At 36.5% G+C, this 16058-nt stretch overlaps 1 protein-coding gene across 1 annotated transcript in view; it reads left to right on the forward strand.

The window, feature by feature from the left end:
* arhgap39 (Rho GTPase activating protein 39) overlaps positions 1-16058 on the forward strand; it is a 59160-nt gene that overhangs the window by 15819 nt on the left and 27283 nt on the right. The window contains 3 exon segments of the mRNA XM_058755204.1: positions 9143-9273; positions 9276-9528; positions 12629-13814. Of these exon segments, the coding sequence (XP_058611187.1) occupies positions 9143-9273; positions 9276-9528; positions 12629-13814 (1570 nt within the window).

Here is a 16058-nt window from a genome sequence, read left to right on the forward strand (position 1 = left end):
TATATATATATATATATATATATATATATATATATATATATATATATATATATATATATATATATATACAGTGCCCTCCACTAATATTGGCACCCTTGGTAAATATGAGCAAAGGCGGCTGTGAAAATAAATCTGCATTGTTTATCCTTTTGATCTTTCATTCAAAAAATTCACAAAATTCTAACGTATCATTGAAGTAAAACAATTGAAAGTCTCAAAAGAAAATCTCATGATGAAATAAATGCTTTCTCTAGTTCATGTAGGCCACAATTATTAGCACCCAATGATTGCAATGTCCTTTTCCCAAGATAACGGCTCTAAATGTTCTCCTATAATGCCTGATGAGGTTAGAGAACACCTGACAAGAGATCAGAGACCATTCCTTCATCCAGAATCACTCCAGACCCTTTAGATTCACAGCTTCTTCTCTTCAGTTCACTCATGTTCTACAGGGTTCAGGTCAGAGGACTGGAATGACCAGCAGAAGCTTGGTTTTGTGCTCAGTGACCCATTTTTGTGTTGTTTTTGAGGTTTGTGTTTGGATTATTGTGCGGTTGGAAGATCCAAACATGGCCCATTATAAGATTTCTAACAGAGTCAGTCACTTATTGATTTTTTATCTGTTGGTATTTGATAGAATCCATGATGCCATGCGTCTAAACAAGATGTCCAGGACCTCCAGCAGAAATATAGGCCCACAACATCAAAAATACAGCAGTATATTTCATTGTACACATGGGCTACTTTTTATCTCTGTGTTCACCAAACCCATCTTGAGTGTTTGCTGCTAAAAAGCTAATTTTTTAGTTTCATCTGAGCATAGAAGCCAGTCCCATTTGAAGTTCCAGTCGTGTCTGATAACTGAATATGCTGGAGTTTGTGTTTGGATGAGCGAGGAGAATTCTTCTTGAAACCCTCCCGAACAACATGTGGTGATGTAGCTGCTGTTTGACCATTTTTTTTAAGGTTTTCTGACCCCGAGACTCAACTATTTTCTGCAATTCTCCAGCTGTGGTCCTTGGAGAGTCTTTATCCACTCAAACTCTCCTCCTCACCGTGCATTAGGACGATATAGACACACGTCCTCTTCCAGGCAGATTTGTAACATCTTTAGTTGATTGGAAATTCTTAATTATTACCCTGATGGTGGAAATGGGGATTTTCAATGCTTTAACTCTTTTCTTACAGCCACTTTCTATTTTGCGATGCTCAACAATCTTGTTCTGCACATCAGAACTATATTCTTTGGTTTTTCTCATTGTGATGGATGATTAAGGGAATTTGGGCTTTGTGTTCCTCATATTTATAATCCTGTGGAACAGGAAGTCATGGCTGGACAATTTCATGTTCATAATCACCCTGGTGTGCTATAAAATGTAAATATAAATGGGAATATACTTCAGAGATACAGTATTTTACTCATAAGAATTTCTAGGGGTGCCAATAATTGTGGCCAACATTCATTGGAGAAAAACATTTATTTCATCATGAGATTTTCTCCCCACTTTCAATTGTTTTACTTCAATGATTGGTTAGAATTTTATGAATTTTTTGAGTGAAAGATCAAAAGGATAAACAATGCAGATTTATTTTCACAGCCGCCTTTGCTCATATTTATCAAGGGTGCCAATATTAGTGGAGTGCACTGTATATAAATTATTTTAATTATATATATTTACTATTTTTTACAATTTACTATATATATATCACATCAATTTCAACTTTTCACTTACATATAAAAATAAAATAAATAATAAATATAATTTTCAGACGTTTGTACCTCACTTTATGCCTATATGCATTTATGATCCACTTTAATGATCACAAATGATGCATTCCCAGTTTGCTGAGATTTATTTGCACAATATTTTCCTCTTCATAAAAGACCATAAACATTCACAAAAGATATGATGACAGAAAATGACTTGCGTGAATTAAAACTTAAAACCTCACATTTAATTCACTGTTACTTTCCATTTATTTCAATTATTTGTAATTACTTATTCATGAAATTTACTTTAAGTTCGTGAAAATAGTTTCAAAGTAAATCCTACACCAGTTTTTGTCAGTGTAATATTTAGTCCCACATAAATATTTAATCTGAGGTGGCTGAATAACATTTTCAGAAGGTTTAGCACCTTTTTTCTTGTCTCTCTCTTTTTTAAATTACTAAATAGTTTCAATTATTATTATTATTATTTATTATTATTTTGTAACCTCTTTGTCATCAGTGCCACAAGCTCTGTTTGGTCTTTTTTCTCTGTGAGGTTCAACTCACCCATCAGTTTCCCTACAAAACTGACCATTTTAAAAGATTATAAAAAATAATCTTAATAAAATCTTAAAAGTCCATCTTTGTAATATTCTGAAAATAGTGATAGACTTATGTATCGCTCATTATTTCAGAATCTCCTGATTGCACTTCCAATGCACTTCTGTTTTTGAGTCATTTGGATTCATTCTGACTAAATATATATTTAGGCATATAATATTATCTACTTAGTACAGTCTCTGCTCATTATTAATAAACTCATTCAGATACTTTGCTTTGAGTCCTGATGATCCTGTCGCAGTTTATTCGGGGATAATGATCGACTGCTTGTACAGTATCCATGGCAGTATATTAACCATAACCCACTCTTGTTTTACCAGATATCTCCATCAGCCACTGAAAAACCCATAACGCTCGAGCTCTAAATGTGTTTGTGTTGCAGTATAATTCATATTCAGTCTGTTCACACACAGATCAAGACTCTGTCAGGTTTCTCCAGGTTTCTCAGCATGTGTGAAGGTCAGGATGAATGTAGAGACACATATCTGATGAATCTGAGAGATCTTGAGGAGCGGATGGAGGAGGAAGTTTTATTAGGATGAATGACGATCAGTGGCTCCAGGTGTCAGATTATGTCTTTGGAGAAGAGCTGAGAGAGACTCCGATTTCTCAGTTTGGCGCTAAAATATATATTTTTAAATGTACATTTTTGGAAATAATAATAATAAGAAAATAATAATAATAATACAGTTATACAGCAATACAGTTATACAGTTATTTAAATTAAACCACATATGGCTGTCTGTATTTAGTAGTTATTGATTTTTGTTTTATATATATATTTATTAGTGCTGTCAAACGATTAATTGCGATTAATCGCATCCGAAATAAAAGTTTTTGTTTACATAATATATGTGTGTACTGTGTTTATTTATTATGTATATATATATAAATACACACATTCAGTATATATTTTGAAAATATTTACATGTATATGCATGTATATATTTATATTATTAAATTTTATATTATATATAAATATATTTAATATATAAACAACGTATTTTTCTTAAATATATACATGCATGTGTGTGTATTTATATATACATAATAAATATACACAGTACACACTCATATATTCTGTAAACAAAAACTTTATTTTGATGCGATTAATCACGATTAATCGTTTGACAGCACTTATATATATATATATATATTATTATTAATTTGCACATTTTATTTATTAATTTATTTATTAATAAGCACATAAAATAAAACTACATACAAAAATATTTTTCAAATTTTAAATTAATTTAAATTAAAATATTATGTATAATTGTTTATAAATATATATAATTTGACATATATTTATTTTATTTATTATTTATTTATTTATTTATTAATAATTGTGTCATTTTCAGAAGGTTTAGCAGCTTCTGAACCATTTTCTTAATTTTTTTTTAAGATTATTTAAAAGTTTTGGTCATGTTTTGTAATCTGTTTGTTGCGTTCACCTGTTTTTCTCTGAAGTTCTGCTCTCCTTGAGTTCCTCTCTGACCTCACTGGACTCTCTTTGATCCCGATCTATAAATAGATTTTAGATTTCAGCGTGAGTTTGGGACAGCGATTGCTCCATTAATTCTGTTTGAAATGAGATGTCAGTGTCCGTTCTGCTAATTGACTTTTACGGCAGCGGCTGTGATGGACTCATCAGTCTCTTCCTCTGATCTCTGGCTTAACTCCTCCATCAACACAAACCCAAAACCCTCCAGATGGCTTCAGCGCTGAAACGTGTTTGTTAATATGAAGTGGTCTCTAGCACGAGCGTTTACTGTTTAGTGTGAGCGTTCAGTTCAGATCCATACGTGTGACAATGAGCTGTAGCGATGCCTGAGCGAACACCATAAATATCAGTGTGCAGTCTTTAAATTGAGGTTTGCGGCCAAGGTGATGCGTGTTAGTGCAGAACATGGAGAATTATGGCTCTAATAGCAGCCGTCGCACTTCACTGAGGATCGTCTCTCTCTCTGTTTCCTCTCATCATCTTCATTGTTTGCTTTTCTCTAAATCCTGCCTGTTCTTTCTGTCGTTGTCTTTAAAGGGGCCTTTGAGAGCAACAGACGGGTTGCAGAGGTAAAATCCCATTCATTGACTTCACAGAGAAATAGATTTTTTAGCGATGCCGTATAAACCTCTCAAGCTTCACCATGAGCTCCAAGACCCTTAAGTCATGATTTATGATTCTCAAGTCAGTACGATTTACCCTCTTTTAAAAGGATGGAAATTTTCAGTTCATTTGCTCACCCTCAGGCCAATCCAAGATTACTTTTTTCTTTAGTAGAACATTAAAGAAGATTTTTAGCTGAAAAGTGGTCGTTAGTAATTCATAAAATGCAGGTCAATGGCTGCTGTCACTTTGAGAGTTAAAAAAGCACATATCAGGCAATATAAAATGAATACCCGTGGCTCCTGATGATATATTGAGGTCTTATGAAGCGAAACGATCTGTCTGTGCAAGAAACTGAACATTATTTACAACATTATCACCTGTAATCCAGAGCCTTGGGCAAACGGGGAAATACGATTCTTTTTCAATTCAGTTTGATTCTGATCTGGTTCTTTTATGCAGTTCATTTCAATGAACTGGTTCAGTTCACTAGTTCGTTTACATAATCATGCAATGGCATAACGTTTGTGCAGTATTAAAGCACCAAATAATGATGTGAAACATGTGTGTTTTACATGTGTATAGCATAAAAAGTGAATAAACTAGTCTTCATCAGCTCACTGTTTTACATAAACTAGGAGAAACCATGAAAATTTCTCCCCTTCATTAAAGTCAGTGACTGTTGGAGGAACTGGAGCGCTGAATCAGTTCATTCATCATTGGGTCATATATGAGGCTCTGGATTACAGGTGATAATGTTGTAAATAATATTCAGTTTCTTGCACAGACGAATCGTTTCACTTCATAAGACCTCAATATATATCGTCAGAAGCCACAGGTATTAATTTTGTGTTGCCTGATGTGCATTTATGACTCTCTAAGCATTTTATGAATCACCAAGGACCACAGTGTCACCTACATCTTGGATGGTCTGAGGATGAGTAAATTAACAGCAAATTTTCATTTCTGGGTGAACGATCCCTTTCTATATCCGTGTGTTATCAGCCGAACTCTCATTGCCATTCATCACATTAAATCCCTGTGCTCTCGTTTATCTGTAGAGATGAAGGACAGATGAAGATCTCTATATATAGACTCGGTGAGAGAGGTAAAGGACAGGTCGTAGACAGAAGAATGGATAGAAGTGAGCTGGAGAGGTTAATAGACTGACAAGAGGATTGTAGTGATGGTCACCGTGTGACCTTTGACCTTCCGTCTAAGGAATAGGAGTCATTTTTGAGGATGCAAAACAGAATTTCTGTGCTCTTTTGATGTAAGCATGCTCGATCTGATTTGAATAATTGCTCTTTCATTTGCATTTTCTGTCACGGTTATAGTAGGTGTTTTATTTCACCTGCTGCGGTTCTGCGGTCGGCGGTGAATGCTTTGAGCGACAGCTTTAAATCCAGCCGCATGATTAGTGGCACCTTGTAAAGGGCGTCTTTGTAAAGCGCGGTCAGTAATTGCTGCAGATGGAGGCTGTTAACAGCACTGCAGCAGAAAGCCTGTCAATCAATAGCAGTGCATCTGCTCGACTCCACCCGTACCGTCAGTCATCACACCATTACTAACGTTTCCATTCAATAAACTCCTGTCATCAGGCTGCACTGCAAAAAAAGGAATTTCTTACTCTGTGTTTTTGTATTGTTTTCCAGTACAGACATCTAACAATCAAGAGAAGCCGAAAAAGTCAGAAAAATAATCTTCATTTAAAGGGAAACTAAGTTTTTCTTCTTCTTTTTATTTATTGGCAGATAATTGTTCTTGTTTTAAGCATAAACTCACTTAATTTTGAGATTTTTTTTTCCAGAAAATTAGCCAGAATTGCATTTCTACTGTGACGAATGAGGTCGTATCGGACCATATTTAACATATCTGTCTTAGTGTTATTTTAGTATCATTGAAATACTATTATAGTTTTATTACTATTTTGAATTTTACTTTATTTTTATATTTTCCACTTTCATTTTAATATTAGTTAAAGTTTTAGTAATTTTGTGACTAGTTTATATATATATATATATATATATATATATATGTATATATATATATATATATATATATATAGTTTTATTTCAATGTTAGTTATTTTAGTACATCAAGTTAAACTAAATTAAAGTGAGAAATGTTAACTGAAATCATTTTTTAATATTTTCTCTCATTTCACATAAGATTTATTTAGTTTTTAGTAACAAAATATATTTTTAAATGATTTTAGTTTTATTTAACTATAATAATCCTGCTCTGTCTTGATTATTTGATCAGACTGTCAAATGTTGCTAAATTAAAATTTAAATAAATAAATGCAAACTAGCAATATTTATACTACTACAAATGTTTGGGGTATGTACATTTTTAATAAAAAAAGTTTCTTCTGCTCACAGAAGCTGCATTTATTCGATCCAAAAATATAGTAAAAATTGTGAAATATTACTGCAATTTAAAATAACTGTTGTCTATTTGAGTATCTGTTAAACTGTAATTTATTTCTGTGATGCGCAGCTGTATTTTCAGCATCATTACTCCAGTCTTCAGTGTCACATGATCTTCAGAAATCATTCTAATATGCTGATTTGCTGCTCAAGAAACATTTCTGATTATTATCAATGTTGAAAACAGTTGTGCTGCACAATATTTTTGTGGAAACTGATGCATTTTATTTTTCAGGATTCACAGAAGAAGTTCAAAAGAACTGCATTTATTTGAAATAGAAATCTTTTTAACATTATAAATATCTAGTCTCTTTTGATCCATTTAATGCATCCTTGCTGAATAAAAGTATTAATTTATTTTAAAAACTAGGATGATGACTAGTCACCATTCACTGAACTAATGGTTTTAAATGATATTTTTTAATAGCAGGCACTATACAGTACACATTAGGCAGTGAGCAGTGCTCTAGTATTGCATTGTAACCGTGATCTCCATAAAATCGTCTCGAAGTCTCGAGCACTTCTCTTATGAATACACCTCCCGATTAACACGTTTATGAAGATCCATTAGCTGAACATATTGAAATCCTGAGGAGTGCAATCCGATCATATGCTTTAGCACATTCAGATGGAAGATCTAGACGGATCAAATTACCCAGCGTCCCCTCTGACCAGCTTCCCAAAAATGCTTTTAGCAGGATTTGAGCGATCAGGTTATCCTGGATTAGAGCAGATTAGATTTGATTATGGGATCAGAGGAAATTTACTATGGGATTAACAGATCTGATTATCACACACATAAAATGTGCATATACAATGAAAATAACATCTGAACACAGATAAGCACGCAGCCTGTAGCGGTAAAAAGGTCTTTCTTTCAGCTTTTGAACGTGTAGACCTTTTGCATTATTTAGAATGAGCAATTTTGCCAAATTCTGCAGCGTTTGTGCTTCAGATATGGATGTTTTCTCAAATCATGTGTCTTGTTCAACAACAAAACGTTTTCTTTGGAAAATATTAAAATCTTTTTAGCTTTTATATTTAGGCTTCATAAGATTTTTATTCATGCTTATAAATTATTAAAAATGTAAACAAATGCACAGCAATCTTATAAAACGAGCATCTCTCTCTGCCTGTTGGGGTTTTGCAGCTTATGTTGTATATATTACACACACACACACACACACACACACACACACACAGTAATACGTGACTCATATGAGAAATCATGATGACTCTATATATAACTGTAATCCTCTCTCTGACATCATGACTTTCTCTTTCCATATATGGGTGCATCCCACAAAAACATATCAGTCATAAGTCAGTTATATTTCAGCTCAAAGCCTGAATAATATTTGTTGTTATTTTGCATAAATATTTTTATTTTTGCATAAAGAACCATTAAAGTATTATGGATTGTGGCATTATTTTAATGACAATAAAATTGTATGTTTTTATAAAAATCAGTTTTTATTTATTTATTTACGGAATATAAGAGCGAAAATCTGTTTATGGTTATATATTTTTATATTAAATACTTTTTATCTTTTATTTTATTGTATTTTTTTACGTAATTTTGTAGGGAAAAATGTGTTTAATTTTCATTAGAATCATTTTTATTGGATTCTCTCTCAATACTGTAATATGTTTTCAGTAGCAAGAATTGCAAAGAAAGAATAGTTTAATTTCCATAAAATAATGTCATAATTCTAAAAATTTTACTGTTCATTTTCTTCGAACAAAAAAAAAAAAGAAAAAAGAAAAATTCATGATTTTCATTAGATTTGCATTATTATAATATACATTATTTAAATAATTTAATTTAATATATCTTTCTTATTTTTCTCATTACTATATATGAAGAGTTCATTTGCAAAAACAGAATTCTCAAAAATCATGTTTATTCATTGTGCATTCCAATTAATCTCAATCAAACTGCATTTGGGTTATTTTGATTAGGTTAAAAAATAACTATAAATACAGCTAACTAACACAATAAAAACATGATAATATAATAAAAAACATGATTTAAAAAAAACAAAAAAAAACAGAGTTATATGTTATTTAAAAACCTTTTTATATCTTTTTTTTTTTTTTGCATTACATTCATAATTATGCCATAATTCTTAAAATATTACTTTTTGAAAAGTAGACTTCATTTTCTTTAAGCAAAAAACTGTCTGTGTATATTTGTTCTTGACAGGTTTTGTGTGATACATTAATTCATTACTGAGTATGAAGCGAGTTTCCGCATGTTCGTGTGTTTAGGTTGGAATGGGTGGAAATCATCGAGCCGCGCACCCGGGAGCGCATGTATGCCAACCTGCTGACGGGCGAGTGCGTTTGGGACGCCCCGGCGGGCGTGCAGATCAAGCGCAGCGGACAGGACCAGTGGTGGGAGCTTTTGACTCCAAAACATCCCGATTCTACTACTATAACGCTTCTACCCAGTGCACCGTCTGGCACCGCCCACACAGCTGTGACATCATCCCCCTCGCCAAACTACAGACCCTCAAGCAGAACACCAACACGGCTCCGCCCACCGCCACCACGACCAGTGCCTCCGCCGACAGCAGCCCCGCCCGCAGCGCCGTCAGCACCACGTCCTCACAGGAGCAGGAGGAGAAGACGTCCACCGCCGAGGAGGGAGACAGGTGAGCGCATCCCAGATCTTAAAGGAACAGGTCACCCAAAATGAACATGAGCTGAAAATGTACTCACCCTCAGGCCATCAAAGATGTAGATGAGTTTGTTTCTTCATCAGATTTGGAGAAATGTAGCATTGCATCAGTGTCTCAGCAATGGATGCTCTGCAGTGAATGGGTGCCGTCAGAATGAGTCCAAACAGCTGATAAAAACACCACAATAATCCACACCACACCAGTTAACATCTTGAGAAGACTGATACAAATTCATCATTAAGATGTTTGTAACTAAAATACGAGTCCATGATTCATAATAACGCTTCCTCCAGTGAAAAAGTGGTCTGGTCTGAATCAGGAGAGAAATCTGCACAGATCAAGCAGCGTTTACAAGCCAAAACAGCCTAAAACAAATATGTGGTTGGATTTGGATGTGAGAGACAACAGGAGATGGACTTTTTCACTGGAGGAAGCGTTATTATGGACTCGACCAGAAGTGATGGTTCAATGTTAAAATGTCTTAATGATGGATTTGTTTCTTACAAACACGTAGCTTTTGTCTTCTCAAGATGTTAACTGATGGACTGGAGTGGTGTGGATTATTGTGATGTTTTTATCAACTGTTTTGACTCTCATTTTGACGGCAACCATTATATACTGTACCCATATATATATAGTCTAACCAAAATACCAATAATAACCAGGAGGGAAAAAATCTTCCATAATGCAGGACTTTTAACTATAAACAAGCCCGAAATACACTGGGACTCTTATTATGAAATGTCTGTGTTTCGGCATTGCTTAAAATGTGAGATATTAATTGATAGCTTTTATTTAATGAGATCATCGCTTTTTGAAGTATAATAATCACATCAGGCAGTATCACAACTCCTCTTCAATTGATAATTAAGACATTTGTTACAGCATTTATGATATCTAAGACTCACTGAGCCTTTTTTATTCGCAGACATGCTCCTAAATACATTTTACAGTTCGCACACATCTATTTTTTCGTCTTAAACGCTAGTGAAATGCTCGCACTGTCGAGCCCTGGAGGAACTGACACGGAAAACATCCCAGAATCCCTTTTGATTTGACTCTGAGACCCAGACGACACCGGTGGAAGTCAGATTTCATTTAGTTTAACCGTCTGAGCGAGCTTCCTCGTCCCCCGTCCAACAGTACATCCCTTACAGCCAGTCTTCAGACGCTCTTTAAGACCGACAGCTCTTGGTTTTTATTTGTTTCATTAGATCATCGCTTAAGTGGTTTTGAAAGCTCGACTGGATCAAAAATAAATAGCTTCCTGTTGAGACTTCAATAATATATGTGCACACTACAATACCATTCATGCTGTTTTTGCAGTATATAGTATGTACACTACAAAAAAAAAATTCACTTAATTTTGATACATTTTTTCGGAAAATAAGATGTAATATTTTAAGTCTTATTTCTAAGTCTTGATTTAGGAATACTTATATATTTGTACTAGAAAACTAGACAAAAATACTGATTAAGATTTTTATTTTTATTTTTGCATTAAATGCAATTTTCAGACCGTTGCACTCTATTCCATGCATACAGAAAATAAACATACTGTACATAGAATATATACTGTATACTGCAAAAATAGCATAAATATAATTATAGTGTGTAAGGAAATAATTTTTTTTTATAGCAATAACAGTATAACCTTTTCAGTCAGACCTACCATAAGCTCTGAGGTTATTAAACAATGCATTATGCTTCCATAAAAGCCACAAACCCAGTGTGATTTTGCATATAATTGCTGAAATCCTTCCGGAAACCCGAGAAAAATGGGCAGTCGGAAGACATTTGCACGGTTAATGCCAGATGACTTGATGCTTAAAAGTGAGAGATATGTACGATTTTGCATGTGCATTAAAAAATGAATGGAATAAAAGGTATGATTGAAGAAAACATGTATAGTGCTTCAAGCTGTTTTTTAGATTTAATATTCCAACGGTGTCGCACTTAAATAATTTCATCCCATGAGGAGCGCGGGGACAAGGAAGGGAGGGTCATGAAATGATTTTGTGTGACAGAGAAGGAGGAGGAGGAGGAGGAGGAGGCAGAGGGAATGAAAGAAGAGAGAAGCATAGAATGTGTAAATTGATTTGAAGGTCGGATATCCATGAATAATTAATATCCAGAGGAAAACACTGCTCACTTTGTAGTGGGTCTCTTGCTCGAGAGAGAGACGAAGTGAGAGATAAGTTTCTTGTGTTCAGAGTTTTAATCCGGCTACTAAAGAAGCGAACACACACACACACACACACACACACACACTTGGCTGTGTAATCCAGTCTGGTCATGGGGAGCCTTCAGAGGGCCGTGGTGGCCAAGTGCTGAATTGATTTTACACACTTCTTTTCTTGATGCTCAGAGGCCTTTTCTGTGCTCTTTAAACTCACAGAACTCTTAGATTTAGATCTTTCAAAATTGCCCTTGAAAGGCTTGAAGGACTGAAATAGTGGTGCTCGATTTGAAGTCAAGCATCACTTTTATTATTGCTATAGTTAGTGTTAGTGATTTGAACAAACCCAAAATTTTCATCAAAGTACTCTACTCTTACTTCTTTTCAACTGATATCATCACTCCCTCTTATTAAATCTCCCTTATTTTATCCTCATGGAAAATATCCCACTCGGCCCTTTTTTTCCCCTCATTGAATATTTGGTCATTCTTGGAAATTCATCACATTTAAGAAGTAAAATGGTTTGTGATCATTTTTGAACAAGACGTTGCAACATCTTATATTGTAAATAGTAAAATAAAATAAGATGAATATTTTGTATTTTTATTTTGTTTTGTTTTACTTTTATGATATGTCCCTTTAATAAACTGTGAAGAAAATCAGATTTATTATTAAATAGTCTTATTTATAGTCTTTAGTAAAAAAAAAAAAATTGTTTATATATGTTCATTTATTAAATCTTTTTATTTTACTTTTCATTGTATTACTCCTTTAATAAATAGTAAAAAATATTTTCAGATATTTCTTATTAAAATGATTTATTTTAACATTTGTTACAATTTTCTTTTTTTCTTTTTGTTTTAACTAAAAATTTTCTTATTTTCTTTCGTTCAGGTTCAGATGGGGCACAGGCACCAGAGAGCGGATGCTCATCAAAGTGTCGGATCGGGAACCCAGTTTTCTGACGCAGGGAAACGGATACTCCAGTTCTTCCCCACGCTCCAGACGCTCGTCAAGCAACGCTCCTTCCGACCCCGAAGCCACGCCCCTTTCCCTGCCCGACCGCCTGGCATCGCAGTCTCCGTTCCTGAAGAGAGCAGACTTGGGCGGCACTCAGCGGCGCTGCTCGGGCGATTCCCAGCCATCGTCCCCCCGCTATGCTTACGAACCTCCTTTGTACGAGGAACCACCCTCGGAATACCAGTCCCCGCCTATTTATGAGGAACCGCCTACTGACATGCACTGCGACCAGGCCTTTTTTGGCTCCGACAGGTCTCCGGCGCGAAAACCAGGTCTTTACCACTCTCCCAAGCAAAGCCCGTCTCCTTACGGTCAACTGGTGTTGACGAGACAGCGGAGTTCTACGCCCGAGAAAACGCCCAATCAGGGCGATCGAGACTATAGCTCAAGTGGGCGGGACTACAGCTCTGCGGGGCGGGACTACAGCTCCAGTGGGCGGGATTATAGCACGGGTATGAGGGACTACAGCTCCGGTGGGCGGGATTATAACTCTAGTGGGCGGGAGTATAGCGCCGCTGGGCGGGAATATGTAAAGCAGCTAGTTTATGTCGAGCAGTCCGGCTCCTCCCCTCGATTTAGGACGACCGAGCGTCTGCTGAGCTATGGGACAACCAGTTCGAATAGCTTGTCAGCTGGATTTTCTTATGGCGGCTCCTTTACGCTACAGCACAGTCACGATCTCAACGGTGGCAATCGTAAACGTAAGAACCGGAAGCCGTCTTTGCCGGGAGGCGAGGGCGATGGCATGGGGTCTGGTCTCGGGGCGATGATCACCCAAGCCCGGTTGGCATGGGAGGCTCAGCAGATGATACATCAGCGAGGGGGCGTGTCTTCCGACCAGGGAGCGAAAGACGGGTATGAAAGCGACGGGGCGATGCCCTTGCCGTTGCCTGGCCCAGTGGTGCGGGCGTTCAGCGAAGACGAGGCTCTTGCGCAACAGGAAAGCCACTGGAAGCGCGCCACCCTGGACAGACTGGCATTTCCTCAGACGCTGCTAGAAAAGAGTCTGTCGGTACAAACCAACCTGGCATCACCTGAACCTTATCTCCATCCCTCGCAGGTAATGCACAACGAAATGCGTGTTGCAAAAGAAACCGAGATTCCCATATTTATGTCACTGCAGTGGATGGGAGGCAATTACCAGATTATTGCGATCCCTTTTTAGTACGAGTGTATTTAGAGTGTTGCTATACATAGAAACACTCTAAATACACTCGTACTAAAAATGATGAAATATTGGGTTGTTTACCTTCATGTCACGTGACCATTGACCAACATCAAAGAACTATGAACATGAAATTTAAATATGAACTTTAAATCTCAGGGGTGTTTCAAGCTCAAAGGGGTTAAAATGGAAACACATAAAACATTGAGAATCACTGTTTTAATGAATGGAAATTGTGATTAGAGTGGAATAGAATATTATGAATGTAAGATACAATCAAAAACCAGAGGAATACACTTAAACTGAGGCTTCATTAGACATTAGACACTGTTTCATTAACAGCGATGAACTCAGATTGCGTTTGCTGATTGTGTGTTATGATGTCAGTTTCAGCGGCGCAGTAGAAAGTGTTTTCGGACACATTGGCGCTGAGGTCATGAATGAGCTGGAATCCTCTGGTGAGCTGAACTCTGAGCTCTTTCAGCCCAATATAATGAGCGTTTAACTGTCCTGAATCAGGCCTGACCCGCTGCTTAAGCGCTGCCAGTGAGGTTAATTGGGCCGGCTGACCCTCAGACGCCTGTTACCCAACCACTGATATCTTTGTTCTGGAGATACCGAGCTAAACTGTGTGAGAGTTTCCTTGGAGGATTTTTTAGGTTCTGCTCTATTTGCTGATAGTAATGGAGGCAGACAGCAGCTTCAGCGGTAACAGGCACGCAAATGTCCCACAACACCCCAGCAACTGCATAGCAACACTCAAAAAAAACTCTTTGAACACCCTAGCAACTGCATAGCAACACTCTGAAAACCTCTTAGAACACCCTAGCAACTGCATAGCAACACTTTAAAGAACACCCTAGCAACTGCATAGCAACACTCTAAAGAACACCCTAGCAACTGCATAGCGACGCTCTAAAAAAACCCAGTAGGGCCTAGCAACTGCTTAGCAACTCACTAAAAACCTGTCAGAATCCCCTAGCAACTGCATAGCAACACTCTAAAGAACACCCTAGCAACTTCATAGCAACACTCTAAAAACCTGTCAGCATCCCCTAGCAACTGCATAGCAACGCTCTAAAAACCGTCCAGAACACCCTAGCAACTGCATAGCAACGCTCTAAAAACCTGTCAGAATCCCCTAGCAACTGCATAGCAACACTCTAAAAAAACCCCCGCCAGAATGCCCTAGCAACTGCAGCTGCAGACACTTCAGGGCCAGTTTGTTGCTGTTTGTGATGTTTCTCCATTCGCAGTGTTTTCTGGGAGGTTTCAGGCGGTTTCAGTGTGTTTGTCCAGCAGATCACACACACACACACACATACAGAGACACGCCCTGCTGTTCCACATCAATATTTCAGCGTGTGCAGTTTGAAGAGTGCTCACGCTTATGTAAGGCATCACACTCACATCATCACCAACACGCACGACTGACATCACCACATTCCACGCCTAACATCAAAACCATATTTTGCATAAAGAAATTCAAGCTTGTTTTAGGACTGTTAAATGATTAGTTCACTTCCAGAATGAACACTTCCTGATAATTTACTCACCCCCATGTCATCCAAGATGTTCATGTCTTTCTTTCTTTCTTCAGTGGCAAAGAAATTAAGGTTTTTGAGAAAAACATTCCAGGATTTTTCTCCATATAGTGGACTTCAATGGGGATCAAGGTGTTGAAGGTCCAAATTGCGGTTTCAGTACAGCTTCAAGAGGCTCTACATGATCCCAGTCAAGGAATAAGGGTCTTATCTAGCCAAACAATCTGTCATTTTCTAAAAAAAAAAAAAAATGTATATACTTTCTAACCACAATTGCTTGTCTTGCACTAGCTCTGTGATGCACAGTGTTGGGCAAGTTACTTCCAAAATGTAATACATTATATATTACTAGTTTTACTCTTTGAAAGTAATTAGTTACATTACAATATCACTGTCTCTGAATTGTAATGTTTCGCTACTTTTGAGTTACTTTCACCAAAATATCCACAGAAATTTGACTAGGCATTTTAAAATGCTAAAATGTATTTTTTTTCTGCTCATTATACATCCACCTGTGGTAGGTCTACTATAGCATTAAAAATGATAAAATCATATTTAGATACCGGTATGTACTTGTAGGTCTATATTAATGTTA

The sequence above is a fragment of the Onychostoma macrolepis genome, chromosome 20 (assembly GCF_012432095.1).
Source record: "Onychostoma macrolepis isolate SWU-2019 chromosome 20, ASM1243209v1, whole genome shotgun sequence".
Classification (NCBI taxonomy): domain Eukaryota; kingdom Metazoa; phylum Chordata; class Actinopteri; order Cypriniformes; family Cyprinidae; genus Onychostoma; species Onychostoma macrolepis.